The 13,516-nt window shown below is 54.2% G+C and overlaps 1 protein-coding gene across 9 annotated transcripts in view; it reads right to left on the bottom strand.

Moving 5' to 3' along the window:
* LOC139039700 (serine/threonine-protein phosphatase 2A regulatory subunit B'' subunit beta-like) overlaps positions 1-5,612 on the bottom strand; it is an 88,851-nt gene extending 83,239 nt beyond the window's left edge. For 3 of the 9 annotated variants that reach the window (XR_011501339.1, XR_011501340.1, XM_070503913.1), the window contains exon 1: positions 3,281-5,560. Coding sequence is in view for 5 of the 9 variants with exons in the window: in XM_070503913.1 (XP_070360014.1) it covers positions 3,281-3,628 (348 nt within the window). In the remaining 4 variants the exon portion in view is untranslated. Of the gene's footprint in view, positions 1-3,280 lie in introns of all 9 variants that reach the window. The other 6 variants (XR_011501338.1, XR_011501341.1, XM_070503911.1 and 3 more) reach the window with 6 other exon arrangements.
* Between the last annotated feature and the right edge of the window lie 7,904 nt (positions 5,613-13,516).

The raw sequence follows: 13,516 nt of genomic DNA, 5'->3' as shown, positions 1-13,516 counted from the left end.
GCGGCCAGATGACTGGAATGAACAAAAGTGGCAAAAACACACACGTGTGTGTGTGAAAGGAGAGTCCTAAAGTACGGCTCAGGCCTCTTAAAAAATGGCAACCAGCCGACCAAGGGGCATTCGGGTCCCCAAGCCTCTTGCCTGGGCTCCCACCCGCCCCGCCCCACGCAGGCCCCCTGCAGCCCCGATCAAGGGGCACGGCCTCACGGAGAGCTACTTCTGTAGAGGGCCCCAGCCGCCTGCTCCCTGACTCGACCCCACTCCTGGGACCTCAGACTCGCCCATGGGCCTCCCAGAACACACAGTGGGGCGGAGCGGTGCCCCCACGACCAAAATCCAAGCCCTGGGATAAAGCAAAGGCATCTCTTCTCCCGCAGAAGGGTGTGGGGGAGCCCAGCAGAAATCCGTCCAGCTGTGTCTCTGGGGTCACACCTCCCAACACCAGCCTCGGACGGTCAGGTCCCAGAGGGGTCAGACGGCACGTGCTGGGACATCAGATGGGTCCCTCCGACTCCAACGGGCCAGGACAGGGCACAGGTGGCAGAATGAGAGCAGGCCAGGCAGGGACGCTGGGCCGGAGCGGCCAAGCCCAGCAGCGTCCTGGGCGGCCCCGTCTGAGACCGGATGCAGCAGCAAGGCCGGGACGGGGCCCTGGACGGGGCCAGGGAGCTCAGGGGGACAGCCTGTGGATTCCAGGTGAGCCCAGGCCCCAAAGATGCTGCACCCAACAGGAGGCCCCTGTGGGCCGCGAGCTTTCTCCTCGGCTCCCGTGGACCCTCCACACCAGCTGGCAGGAGGTGCGCCAACTAAACGCGTGAACGACACTCCACGCTGACAGATGGGAGCCAGAGGTCAAAGTTTAACACAGGGGAGCCAAAGACAACAACGGGGGAGCCAGGCCCTGCACACGGGTTCGTGCGAAGGATCTCCCTCCAGCACAGGAGGGGCCGGGCTCACTGTGGAGGCTGCTGGGCCAGCCGCGTTCACAGGAGGGAGCAGAGCTGTGTTCCCAACACTGACACAGACGGGGGAGCCCGGCTGAGCGGGGTCCCCGGCCTGGACACTGTCAGCCTGGCTCTGCACCTGCCCCACAGGACGGGCTCCCAAGGGGGCGTGTGTGTGGCTCTGGAGTGGCCTGTGAGGGGAACCTGCATCCACAGCCGAGTGGACAGAGGGGCCGCTTCCAGCTGCCAGGGTCCTGGGAATGTGGATCAAAGGGGGTATTCATGACCCTTCCTGCAGGGTACTGTGACCCCACCCAGACTAGGACCCCAGACTGTGGCCCACTTGCCATCTGGGACAGGCAGAGCTGGGAGGCCACGCTGTCACCCCAGGGAGGGGAGGTCAGCTCAGAGTCCAGGACTGTCCCCAGGGGGTGGCCACACTGGGGTCTGGAATGACGCTCAGCGGGGTCTGTGTGCCCTGAAGGACCCTGCAGGGAGGCTGGACAGCGTGTCCGGGCCCACAGCAAGGTGACAGAGTGGAGGAGCAGAGGCGCCCGTCAACTGTGCCTGAGCCTGTTTGTGGAGAGTGGGTGATGGGACCCCCGGGGTACAGGACGCTCAGGACCCCTTCCAGCGGGGTGAGCCGAGCATGTCCTGGGCCTGAGAGAGCCTGCAGTGACCACCGGGAGTTGGCGCTGCTCGGCGCCCAGAAGGCCCAAGAATCCCTGGGCAGGGTGGGCGGGTGGACATGGGAGGCGGGAGCAGGGATGGCTCCACTGTGGACGGCACAGCCGTGCCCCAGGGTCCTCTGCTCCGGGCCAGGGGGGCCCACTGAGCGGGTGGCGTGGCCGTCAGGCTGAAGCACCACCTCCCTCCCTCCACCCCCAGCCTCTCCCTCTACCCCCAGCCTCTCCCAAAGATGTTTGCTGACCCCCCCAAGGCTGTGTCCCGAATCCGCCCTCCAACATCTTGGGATGAAAGGAGCCAGGAGAACTCTCCTTCTGCTCCTCCCACAACCCCCATGAGAAAGACCCACTGGTCCACCGCCTGCAGCCCAGGGAGCACTCACGTTACGCAATGCACATCGTCACGGCTGAGAAGCAAGGTTGAGACATGTTTTCTGTGACAAGAAACAACTTCCCATGAAATGAATTCATAAAGTTTGATTCCCAAAAAGTGATTTTCATTTGATAAGCAGCAGCCCTAAAGCAATGCAGACTTTCCTGCATGGGCTCTGTGGGGAGCCGGGCCCCCAGGCACGACCATCCTGGGCGAGGCTGGAGGGATTTCCGGGTCTCCCACACAGCCCAGTGGACCATCAGGAGAAACCCTAACTGCCCCACATCTGTTTTCCTATCGTCAAAGCAGGACCCGCGTGGGGCAGATTCCACTCCTGGGTCTCCAAATGCAGGCACTTTCCTTAAAATCTAGGGACAGACTCACACCTTCCCCAGCTGCAGACAAAACTTCAGAAGTTGGAAGACACAAGACAGGAAAAATTCCCAAGCTGTGTAAAAGCTGAGATATGATCCCAGAAAAACTCCCATTAAAATATCAGCAGAAGGCAGGTCTTTTTTTCCCCCAGATGGCCCGGTCTGATTGGATGTCATTTTTTTTGGCCACAACAGGACGTTAAGTCCTGGCCTACAGAAAAAGTGCGGGTGTCTAACTGCAAGAGGTGAGGCGTTCAGGAGCAGGAGCCCCGGCCCCAAGCCCTGTGGCCCTGCCCCCAGCACCGGCCCAGAGCTGAGGCGAGGACAAGATATGCCACGGAGAGACCCCTCGAGTCACAGACAGACTCTGGGGATCACGGGCTGTCTGATGCTTCCAAACGACTGGGTCCCTCAAACTAACTCGTAACACGTCCAAGGTGTAGACACAGCAGGTCTTACTCCTCTGAGCACACACAACCATGGAGAGGGTGTCTACACGCCAACTACTCACTATCAGCACCGAGCCATCCACTTGCCCGGCCCATGTGTGCAGATCCCCACAGCCCAGTAAACACCATGTGGCCGAGAAGGCCAGGCGTCCCACAGGGCCGTGTCATCACGGAGATGGCCGTGACCATGGGCCAGGCTTCCCACCGGGACCACAGGGTCAGGTCCCCACCCGAGCCAGAACCTGTCCACGCGCTGGGGGCTTGCATCCTGGCCACACCGCGGCACCTGCCGCCAAAACTCCAGCAACGGGCGAGCTCTTAGGAGCTCTCCCAGCGACTTCACGCGGGACCCACGCTCCCTGCACGGGTGGGTGCGAGCAGCCCCCGCCCCCCCCACACCAGGGAGGGACTCGGGAGGGACCCGGGTGGGCCGGGGGGGTGACATGCGGCAGACCTGGACCTGCTGGAAGGCCTTGAGCCTCTTCTTGAAGCGGGAGGGCAGCACGAAGTCGCAGCCGCGGGCCAGTGAGGCCAGCTCCTGCCTCAGGCTGGGGTCCTGGCACAGCGACGGCTCGTGGAGCCGCATGTCGGCTCGCGTGGGCCGCCAGGGCCCGGGCCAGGCACCTCGCTCTGGCTCTTGCTCTCGGGGCTGGGCCTGGCTGGGGCCGCTGGGCTCGGGGCGGCAGCTGCGCCCGGCAGGACGGTTGGGGTGGCTGGGCTCAGCGCACTCCGTGCGTCGCTGGCCAGGCGCTGTGGGGGCCGGCCCAGGCGGCGCGCGTTCCACAGGCTGAGGAGGGCACATGGCTGGAGGAGGGGTGGCAGGCCACCCCTCCCGCGGGCAGGCGGGCCGGCGGCTGTGCAGGCGGGAGGGGACAGCTGGCGCGCCCTGACCGAGCAGCTCTCTGCGCGACTGCTGAGGGTGCGGGAGGCCTTGCAGGGGGCGGTGTCTGCAGGGACCCCGGCTGTGGCTCAGTGTGGACGCACAGGGCACAAACAGGTCAGCAAGGACAGCCGATCTGGGGCAGATCTGGGGCCGCCTGCCAGCGCTCGCACAGCGGGGAGGTGGCGCTCTCCCCAGAAGCAAAGCCTGCCCGCCCGCCCACAACTAAAGGGGACCTGCCACAGGCTCCTCGCGGAGGAGCGGGTTCTACGCTGAGGCCCCAGCCTGGGACCCAGATGCAGCCAAGCAGCTGTTCCCTCCCTGAAAACGCACTGGGAACAAAGGGGTCTGCCCGCCCCAGCTTCCCCTGCTCGTTAGAGGCTGAGAAAACATACTGAAGCTGCAGAGGACACCGGAAAGTTTTCTCTTCAAAAATCGGGTGAGGGGGTGAGTATTCTGGCTTCTGTAGTCTTGGTGCCGGTTCCACACGACAAAACGTAGAATGTCAGGACAGGGCAGAAAGTACCACAACATACAAGGTAACAATATGGAACGACAGTGTGGAACGTCACGACAAAGTACCAAGTAACCAGAACGTCCAAAATAACGACAGTGCACAAAGTACCAACAGGGCAGAACGTAACCACAATGCAGGATGTAGCGCTAACGCACACCATAAGGTAGGAGCCAGTCACATAAACGTCAACAGGGCAGCAGACAGCAGGTGCACTGAGGATGCGGCCAGCGGACACACGGACACCCGGCACCTCCGCCCGCTCCCGCAGGAAGGACCAAGGCTGCAGTGGGGGCCGAGTCGCCTGGGCCCACGCAACTCAACAACAAAACATCAAACAACCCAATCAAAAAATGGGCTGGAGACATGAACAGACATTTCTCCAAAGAAGATATACTGATGGCCAATAGGCACAGGAACAGATGCTTATCATCGCTGATCATCAGGGAAATGCAAATCAAAACTACACTAACATATCACCTTACACCCGTTAGAATGACAAAAATATCTAAAACTAATACTAACAAATGTTGGAGAGGTTGTGGAGAAAAAGGAACCCTCATACACTGCTGGTGGGAAGGCAAACTGGTGCAGCCACTATGGAAAACAGTATGGAGATTCCTCAAAAAATTAAAAATAGAACTACCATACAATCCAGCCATCCCACTACTGGGTATTTATCCAAAGAGCTTGAAGTCAGCAATCCCAAAAGTCCTATGCACCCCAATGTTTATTGCAGCACTATTTACAATAGCCAAGATGTGGAAGCAACCTAAGTGCCCAGCAACAGATGAATGGATAAAGAAGATGTGGTACATATATACAATGGAATACTACTCAGCTGTAAAACAGAACAAAATCATTCCATTTGCAATAACATGGATGGACCTTGAGGGAATTATGTTAAGTGAAATAAGCCAGCAAGAGAAGGATAATCTGTGTATGACCCCACTCATATGAGGAATTTAAAATTATGGACTAAGAACAGTTTAGCGGATACCAGGGGAAAGGTGGGGTGGGGGGTGGGCACAAAGGGTGAAGTGGTGCACCTACAACACGACTGACAAACATTAATGTACAACTGAAATTTCACAAGATTGTAACCTATCATTAACTCCATAAAAAAGTGTTAAATGTATATCTTTTTTTACTTATCAAATACTTAAGGGAAAAAAAGACTACCCATTGTAGGACAACTTACTCTGAAGTAGACACTCTCACATATGGACAGTGGTAATAAAAGGATTTAGAAAACAACTTGGCAATAAGCCTTTGATCTCTTGAGTAATTCTGCTTCTTTTTATCTATACAAAGAAAATAATTCTTAATAAATAACTTTACTCACAAAAGATACTGATCTATGAGTTATTTACAACAGCGAAAACACTGTAAATAATTAAAATGTATAATAATGGCTAAATAAACAGGTATGCATAAAAGTCATACAATATCATACCATCCATTAAAAATAATTCAAAAAAGTTCAATTATAATATGGAAAATAGTTCACACTACAATGCTAACCAAAAATAGCAGGCTATAAGTTGTAGACAAAATATGATCACAACTATGTTTAAAAGCACATGAGGTAAGCCCTGTGGGATAGTGGTTAAGTTCACGTGCTCCACTTTAGCGGCCCAGGGTTCATGGGTTCAGATCCCAGTCTCAGACCTACACACCACTTATCAAGCCCATGCTGTGGCGGTGTTCCACATACAAAATAGAGGAAGACTGGCACAGACGTTAGCTCAGCAACAATCTTCCTCAAGCAAAAAGAAGATAAGCAACAGATGTTAACTCAGGGCCAGATTGGCAGCAGCTAAGGCCTGGCTGATAATCAGGATCTTCTGGGTTGAAATTTTACAAGACACATATGATGAGCAGTAAGAAATTTTGGACGGCTCCAAGGGAATTACTGAGATCACAGACCACAGATTGCAGGAATGGCTGGTAGGAGAAGAGAAATTAAGCTGAGAACACGGTGATGTGGCATCACTTCCGATCTTGAGGAATGGGTATCTGTTGTATGAGTGTTTGACCAAAATCCGGCCATCAGGGATTTGTGTGGGTTAATACGTTTCTGAATTATTTATTTTTGAACATGATCTTTGGGTTGATGGAAACATGTGGGACAGGGGAGTCAGTCACTCAGAGTTGGGCAGATGACAATTTCACAACTGGTTCAAGCTCTAAAGGAGCTATGAACACCAGCTGGTCAATGGGAGACACTATCTGCACAACAGATCCTTAGCAAAGCACATATGTTTATAATATCCAAAGGACTCTTACAATCCAATAGTTTAAGAAGACAAGTGACACTTCCCTGCTTACTAGGAGACAGCAGTTCAGGCATGTGATGAGCACCAGGAGTCCTGCCAAGCAGATGAGGACGATGGCCCAGAAGGGAGGTCTGGGGAGACAAATGTTGGGCTGAGCCACCTCCTGCTATTCTCCCAGGGCTTCTGCTGTTGCCCACTGTGCTCAGCAGTCCTTCACATGGTCTGGCCACCTTTCATCATCAGCCAAGACCCTGTGTGCAAGGTGCCCTTTGATGAGGCACAGCATTGAGATATGAAGCACAAGCCCCACCTGGGCTAGGACTTCCTTGAGACTCACTCGAATTCTCAGTCAAGGCATCACTTCTGTTGGCAAAGTACCCTGGAAGTCAATAAAATGGAGAATACATGTGAATGTGTTTTACTTTTTTAAATAAAATTTTTGAAACAGGTAGAAAAGGAGAACAATATTGGAAACATCCATGACCTGATTTAACAATGTAAACTTCATCCAGTTAAACCATGTTTCATCCAATGTGTAAATTATTCAGACCTGCCACCCATGCTTTCTCCCATATTTCACTGGAATATTAAAGTCAAGTAGACATCCTGATATTTCACCCCATTTCAGTTTGCATATCTGAAAAATTAGGACACTTTGCTACATAATCCAAGGCCATGATCACGTTACAAGAGTGTAACAAATTAAATCAAATTTATACCTCTGGGCACAGAGGACTGAAATTGCACCAGGCCATCTTATGATGGTGAGGGGGAGCATGGGCCATCACTTGGCAAGACCATGGGTAAATTTGTAAATTCCCTCTCAAATGATTTCTTCCCTGTCTAGAAGCACATTCCTCCCCTTCTCCTTTACCATGTGTTTCATACTCATATGCCAGGATTCACCTACAGTGGAATTTCCTTCAGGATGTCTTCTCTGATTACCAATCCCAAGTATGGAATGGCTCGCATCAAATCATTTATAACTTTCAATCATCTGTTCCTGTTATTGCCAACTACGCCATCTACTCTAGGGGGTAGAGACACAGAGCACTCATTGGGCACCGGGGGAGGGTTGCAGGTCCCCCTACTTGTGCAACTCTCTCCAGGTCACTTCTTAGAGATGTGTTGTCCAATATGGAGTGGCAAATGCCTTTTTACATTAAAATTAATTCTAATTAAATAAAATTAAAAGTCTAGTACCTCAGTAACATTAAAAATCAGTACCCATAAAAACCAATGACAATGCCGCCCTTCAAGTACTCAATAGTCACATGTGGCCTGACAAATGGAAATGGCGAGCAATAGGATATATTGGAGTATATGAGGAAGCCATTTGGTGTAAACCTAATCGGCCTGACTTTCTTTCTCCACAGGGGCCTGACACGGTCATCAAGCATGCATTGCATATCTGCTTTAAACATTTCCTATGGCAAGAACAAATGCCCTTAAGATAAAGGTGCAACTTCCCCCAACACTGGCGTTTCCTTAAGGATAAGCATCTTTCCTTAGGCTAGGAGCTGATGTTGTGCTCATCTTTGACCACCCAGCTCACCTGTGACCACTCAGCTCAAAACAACAGACCTGCCATTCTGCTGTGTCCACTGAGACAGCAGACCTACCTGCTGTGTCCATCAATCGCTGTGCCGACAGAGCAGTCTCGTGACCATTGTAAAAGGGACATTTCAATCACATGTGAAACATCCTGTTTGGGGGTATATAACCGCTCTGTACACCCCACTTCTTTGGTGCCCTTCCTTCCACTGGGAAGAAAGGCCCTGAACCATGTCCTCACATTTTAGCTCAGAATAAACTCACCCAAATTTTCATTTATAGATTGGTTACGGATTATTTTCGTCAACATTTCCTGCATAGTCGTGGCAGGATGTCAAAGAAACCCAAGGGAGACCACTGGAAATCTACACTGAACCAGCATTTGGTACCAATAGGGGCCCATTGAGCCCCCCTGGATCACTGCATTCTTCAGGTGACCCTGGTGAATTCTCCTGAAACCCAGACCTCCTGATTTTATGTTGACAGTCCAAGAGCTTACATGAGCTCGTTAAGGTCTTAAGACTATTTGTCTTAAGGGGTACCGGTACATACCCTCGGTAAGAGGAACCTAGGAGGAATTTGCTAGGCCAGAGCAGCCTTGAGGAACTTTGGAGTGAATGGGGAAGGCTGACCTTTTTAATTTGGCTTTAAAATTGGAAAGAATTGCATCTGTAAAGTCTGAACAAACTGCTTGATAGAGAAATGAGAGGCTGCAGGGGTTCAGCTCTGAAGAAAAGGGACTCCTGCTCCTCCTGGCCTTTACCAAAAGGAGTCCTTAGGTGACTAAGGGCCTCAGCAGGAGTGTCAGAGGATCAATCCTCAAGAAGTGCAGCGGTCCCATAGGGAACTCTATTATCATTCACGTTACCTAGTTATGGGCCACTCCTTCCTCCCCATGTCATCCTGCCACCACCAGCCGCAAGCCAAGCCTGCAAGAGTGAGAAGAGCCAGCTGCGGCCGCCCACCCAACCCCGGGGAGAGCCCCGTGGAGACCGGTCACCCTGACCCCAGTGGGAGCCCGGCTGTGACATTCAGTGATGATTGGCGTGTGTGGTTTTAGCCTCCGAGCTGTGGGGAGATGGGATGCAGCTACAGACAAGAACCCACGGTGAGGGCCTGGTGCTGGAACAGCCCCATCTTCACCCCAAAAAGGGGGGACAGTGCTGTTTGCAGGACGCTGCCCTGAGACTTGGTTTGAGGCATTTTCTGAAGGGCCCAAATCGTCTGACCTCTTAAGCCCTCTCTGAGGATGTGCTATCTCCCCAGGTGTCTGTGACTTTGTCCTCATGCTCCGTGCTAATTCTGCACTTTTCCCCCGTGTTCAGGCTCCCTCATTTTTTGCCGAGCCAGGTCATGTTGGGGTGGCCATCTGCTGCCTGTGGGGAGGATTTTGGGGCCTCATCCCAGCCCTGCAGGAGAGCTCGGCGAAGGGTCTGCAGCATCCCGGGCACAGCCGAGGATGCAGTGATGACTCCTGGCACCAGCCACTCTGAATTAGAGAGAAATGCGTGTTGTGCAGGTAGTGACTTAGCAATAAGTTTAACGAAGTGTGTTTGCCTCTGACTCTTCGAGGCGGAGTCTGAGGGAGGCTGTAGCTCCTGGAAGGTGATCCCAGAGGCAGGGGGACCAGGTAAAGACGGGGAGGCAGAAGCTCTGTGGGGCTGTGAGTTGAGTGGTGGCCCCCACAGGCCCTGGGCCTCCATCCCTCATGCCTGCTGACTGGCATGTGGACCACCCGCCTCTCAGCACCATCACCCAAACAGCCGCAGGGAGCCACGGGCAGCGAGGTCCCCGGTGGCAGGATGTGACTCCCCACTCCTGGGCTGTGGTCCTGCCTGTGGCCAGCGAGCTAGTTGGAGAAGCTGTCCCTGCCTCAGTGGCTGGAGCTGCCAGTCCCCACCACTGGGGTTGCAGTCGCCTTCGCTGACTCGAGGGGCCCAGCTCCACGGTGTCAGCTCTGGTCTCCAGAGGACAGCTGACCCTCTCTGCACACTGACCAGCCACGCTTCACCTCCACCTAGCTCACTGAAGACCACCCTCTGTGGGCCAGGACCTCAGTAGGGAGCCTGGGCCAGCACAGCCGTGTCACCAGCCCTCATCACCACCTACCCTGTGCCAGTCCTTGTGGGTCCACCCGCCCCGTTTCCCTGGGTCCTGATGGTTTGTGTTCTCGGGGTTTAATCTGTTTGCAGGATTTCTGTCTGGCATTGTGCTGGGATCTGACCCTGGTCATTATTCTAGAAGAGCGGGGGGAGACCAGCCGAGGTGAGGAGGACGATGCTTACACAAGGCCTGGGAGGCCTGGCATGACCTCTGGCCTCCAGGTAAGGGGGCCTCTGTCCTCTGTCAGGGAGAGGGACTGCCCCTTCCAGCTCAGAGAGCCCAGGACTCCAGGGGCGCCTGTCTGAACCTCCCTGACCAGGCTCCGGGCACCCTCACTGCCTGTGGGTACTGACCGCGATGTGGAGGGCCGTGAGGGCCCACAGCTACCACCCCGTGGATCAGCCACACGCTGGCCATGCCAGGGGAGCAGCTGCAGCTGTTCAGCCTTCACGGCAGGCCCCCAGGGATGCCATGCTCTGTCTTCAAGGCTCTGCAGCTGCCTTCCACAGTCTTTCACCATGCAGCCCCTTCACCTGCCCAGCCGTCTACATCACCAGGAAACCCAGGCTCCCCTCCCACTCCCTCCACCGAGATTCTCTGTAAATGGGATGTCAGCTATGACGGGGTGATCACCACCTCACCTTCCAGGGGCCAGGGCCCTGCCAGCCCCTGAGCAGGGTGCCCACCTGCACAGTCCCTTCCTGGGGCTCTGCCCTCAGTGCTCCACCCCAGAATCTGGGCTGAGACGATGCCTTCTAGAGAGGCGACCCCAGGGAGCAAAGGTGAGAAGAGAGCCAACAAGGTCCTCATTTCTACCGGAAGGGAATCATCCAGTCATCCAGATGATTCTGGAATGACCTGGAACCATCTATAGCTGCTGGTGCCTCCTTCTTGCCTTCTCAGACCAAACTTCCTTCTGTCTGTCCCTGTGGCCTGAGCCACTTGCAGCTCCTCACTGGCCCCTCCACTGCCCGTTACTGAGCCTCGTGCGGTGCGTCACCTACAGACCAAACTTGTCACATGCCACCACCTACAGACCAAGCTCGTCACATGCCACCACAGCTCTCACAGACCAGGAGACCAGAGAAGACGTGAGGTAAGCTCCTGCAACAGACTCTGTGGCCCTCTGATAAACACACAGGCCATTAGGAGGCTGTTCTCCTTGCTCCTGCCAGCAGCAGGGGAAGTAGGTGGCATGAGGGGCCTCGAAAATATGTCCACAGGGGAGCTACTGTAGGGAAAAAAGGGTCACCACCAACAAACCCCATCCAGTCCAATCGGCTTTGTGGCCAGGAAGCCAGGGGGACCTTCTCTGCCCTGGGCCCTCGTCCCAGGGAGGCAGCCCTGGCAGCGTCCTTATTGTCCCCGGCTCCTGGGACCGGGACTCTCGAGGTGCCCATACCAGGGTGGTTTGCATGGCCAGGAGCAGATGTTTCCCTCTGGGCCCTCTGGGGCTCAGGATGACCCCGCCCTGCAGGTGGCAGGAAGGGGGCCCGGTGGCTGGAGCCAATCTGGTTCTAACTTTCCATTCCTGTTTTCATTGGCAAAGGGCCCCAGCTAATGTGACAGAGGAACTCCACTCAGATGAAGGAAGATGGCTGGGTCCTGGCTGCTTTGCAGTCTGCTCAGGTCAACACACATTTATTGAGTTCCTACTGCATTTTCTTGGGTCACTTGGGAGATTTTATTGAGTACCTACTGTGTGCTCAGCACTCTCCTATGTGCTGGGGATGCGACCTTGAGCAAAGGTGTCAGTTTAGGTCCTTCGGGAAGCCAGCAACAAGACAGAGTTACACGTGCAAGAAATGTGATGGAAAATGTCTGTAATAAGTGGACAGGGAGCATGAGCAAGCATGGAGAGGCGCCAGCCCACAGAGGAGGTGGGCAGGAGGTGGGCAGGGAGCCTCGGCCAGTCTGCTGGGTGCTCCAGGGCAAAGCCTGTCATAGCCGAAGTTCCCGAAGGCACTGCAGCTGGAGGCTGTCAGCTTCTCTGGAAAGGTGATCTGAGCAGCCCACCTCCACGGCGAGATGGGTGCAGCTGGCATCTTGTTGGGGGATGCAGGGGACAGACAACACAGCAAGCAGCAGTCGCACTCCCCTTCTAATACAGAGACCCAGGGACAGTGTCTTAAAGGAAGGAAACATGCTCATTCTTCCCTCCACTGCTGAGGACAGGATGTGGTGGTAAAACACCTTGAGCCACGTGGGTGAGAGAAATAGGGAGAGCCAGAGAGGAGCCCGGGTCCCTGAAAGACTGCGAGGAGCAGAGTCGCCACGCCAGCCCTGCACTGCCTACCTGCAGGCTGCATGCGGGAGAAATGGACTTCCCTCTGCTCACGCCACTGCTGTTCCACGCACCTGGACCCTGAATATGGGGATCCCATCTCTTTGTCCAGAACAGGACATTGTCCAACAAATAGCGGCTGGAGAAAGATCGGATCAGGCCGCAGGCCCCCACCTCAGCAGGGGAGGTTAGTTGGGGGTGGGGGAAGCAGATGGAGGAACTCCCTTTGGGTATGATGACTTTTTCTATTGATAAAATATGTATAATGTAAAATTGACCATTTTAACCATTTTAAGTGTATGGTTCAGTGGCATTAAGTACGTTCACATTATTGTACAACTATCACCACCATCTGTCTCCAGAAATTTTTCATCTTTTCAAACTGAAACTCTGTACCCAGTGAACACTAACTCCCCATCCCCCATCTGCCGGCCCCTGGCAGCCACCCTTCCACTTTCTGTCCCTATGAATTTACCTATTCCAGGGACCTCATATATGTGGAATCCCACAGAGTTTGTCTCCTTGTGTCTGGCTCGTTTCACTCAGCATGATGTCCTCAAGGTTCACCCACGTTGTTGCAGGTGTCGGTGTTCCCTTTTGAAGGCTGAATAACGTTCCATTGTAGGCACATGTCACATTTTGTCTATCCACTCACCTGTCGATGACGCTTGGGTGATTTCTACCTTTTGGCTATTGGGATAATGCTGCTGTGAACACAAGGGTACAAATATCTGTTTGAATCCCTGCTTTTGGTTGTTTGGAGAATCTATGTGTATGCCCAGCAGTGGAATTACTGGATGACATGTTAATTCTACAAGTGACTTTTAATGAGTTATGAATATAGTGTCTCAGGATGAGAGCTCTAAGACTAAGTTGAAAAGACAACATTCCGGGGAAGCCTGTGAGAGAAGCTGGTACACCTGGAGGAAGGTGGTCCTGGGCAGCCCTTTATAATGAGCTCATCCTCCCACCTACCAGCAGGTGCAGGCCCCCACATCCCTACCCCAGCTGCCCCCAAATCTGCTCCCCACATTACCCACAGCTGCCCTCGGCCTCAGCCCACCTGCCCAGCTCCC

This window comes from Equus asinus, unplaced genomic scaffold (genome assembly GCF_041296235.1).
Source record: "Equus asinus isolate D_3611 breed Donkey unplaced genomic scaffold, EquAss-T2T_v2 contig_803, whole genome shotgun sequence".
Taxonomy (NCBI): Eukaryota; Metazoa; Chordata; class Mammalia; order Perissodactyla; family Equidae; genus Equus; species Equus asinus.
Note: the sequence above shows the minus strand (reverse complement) of the source record. Positions and strands in the feature narration are given on the sequence as shown.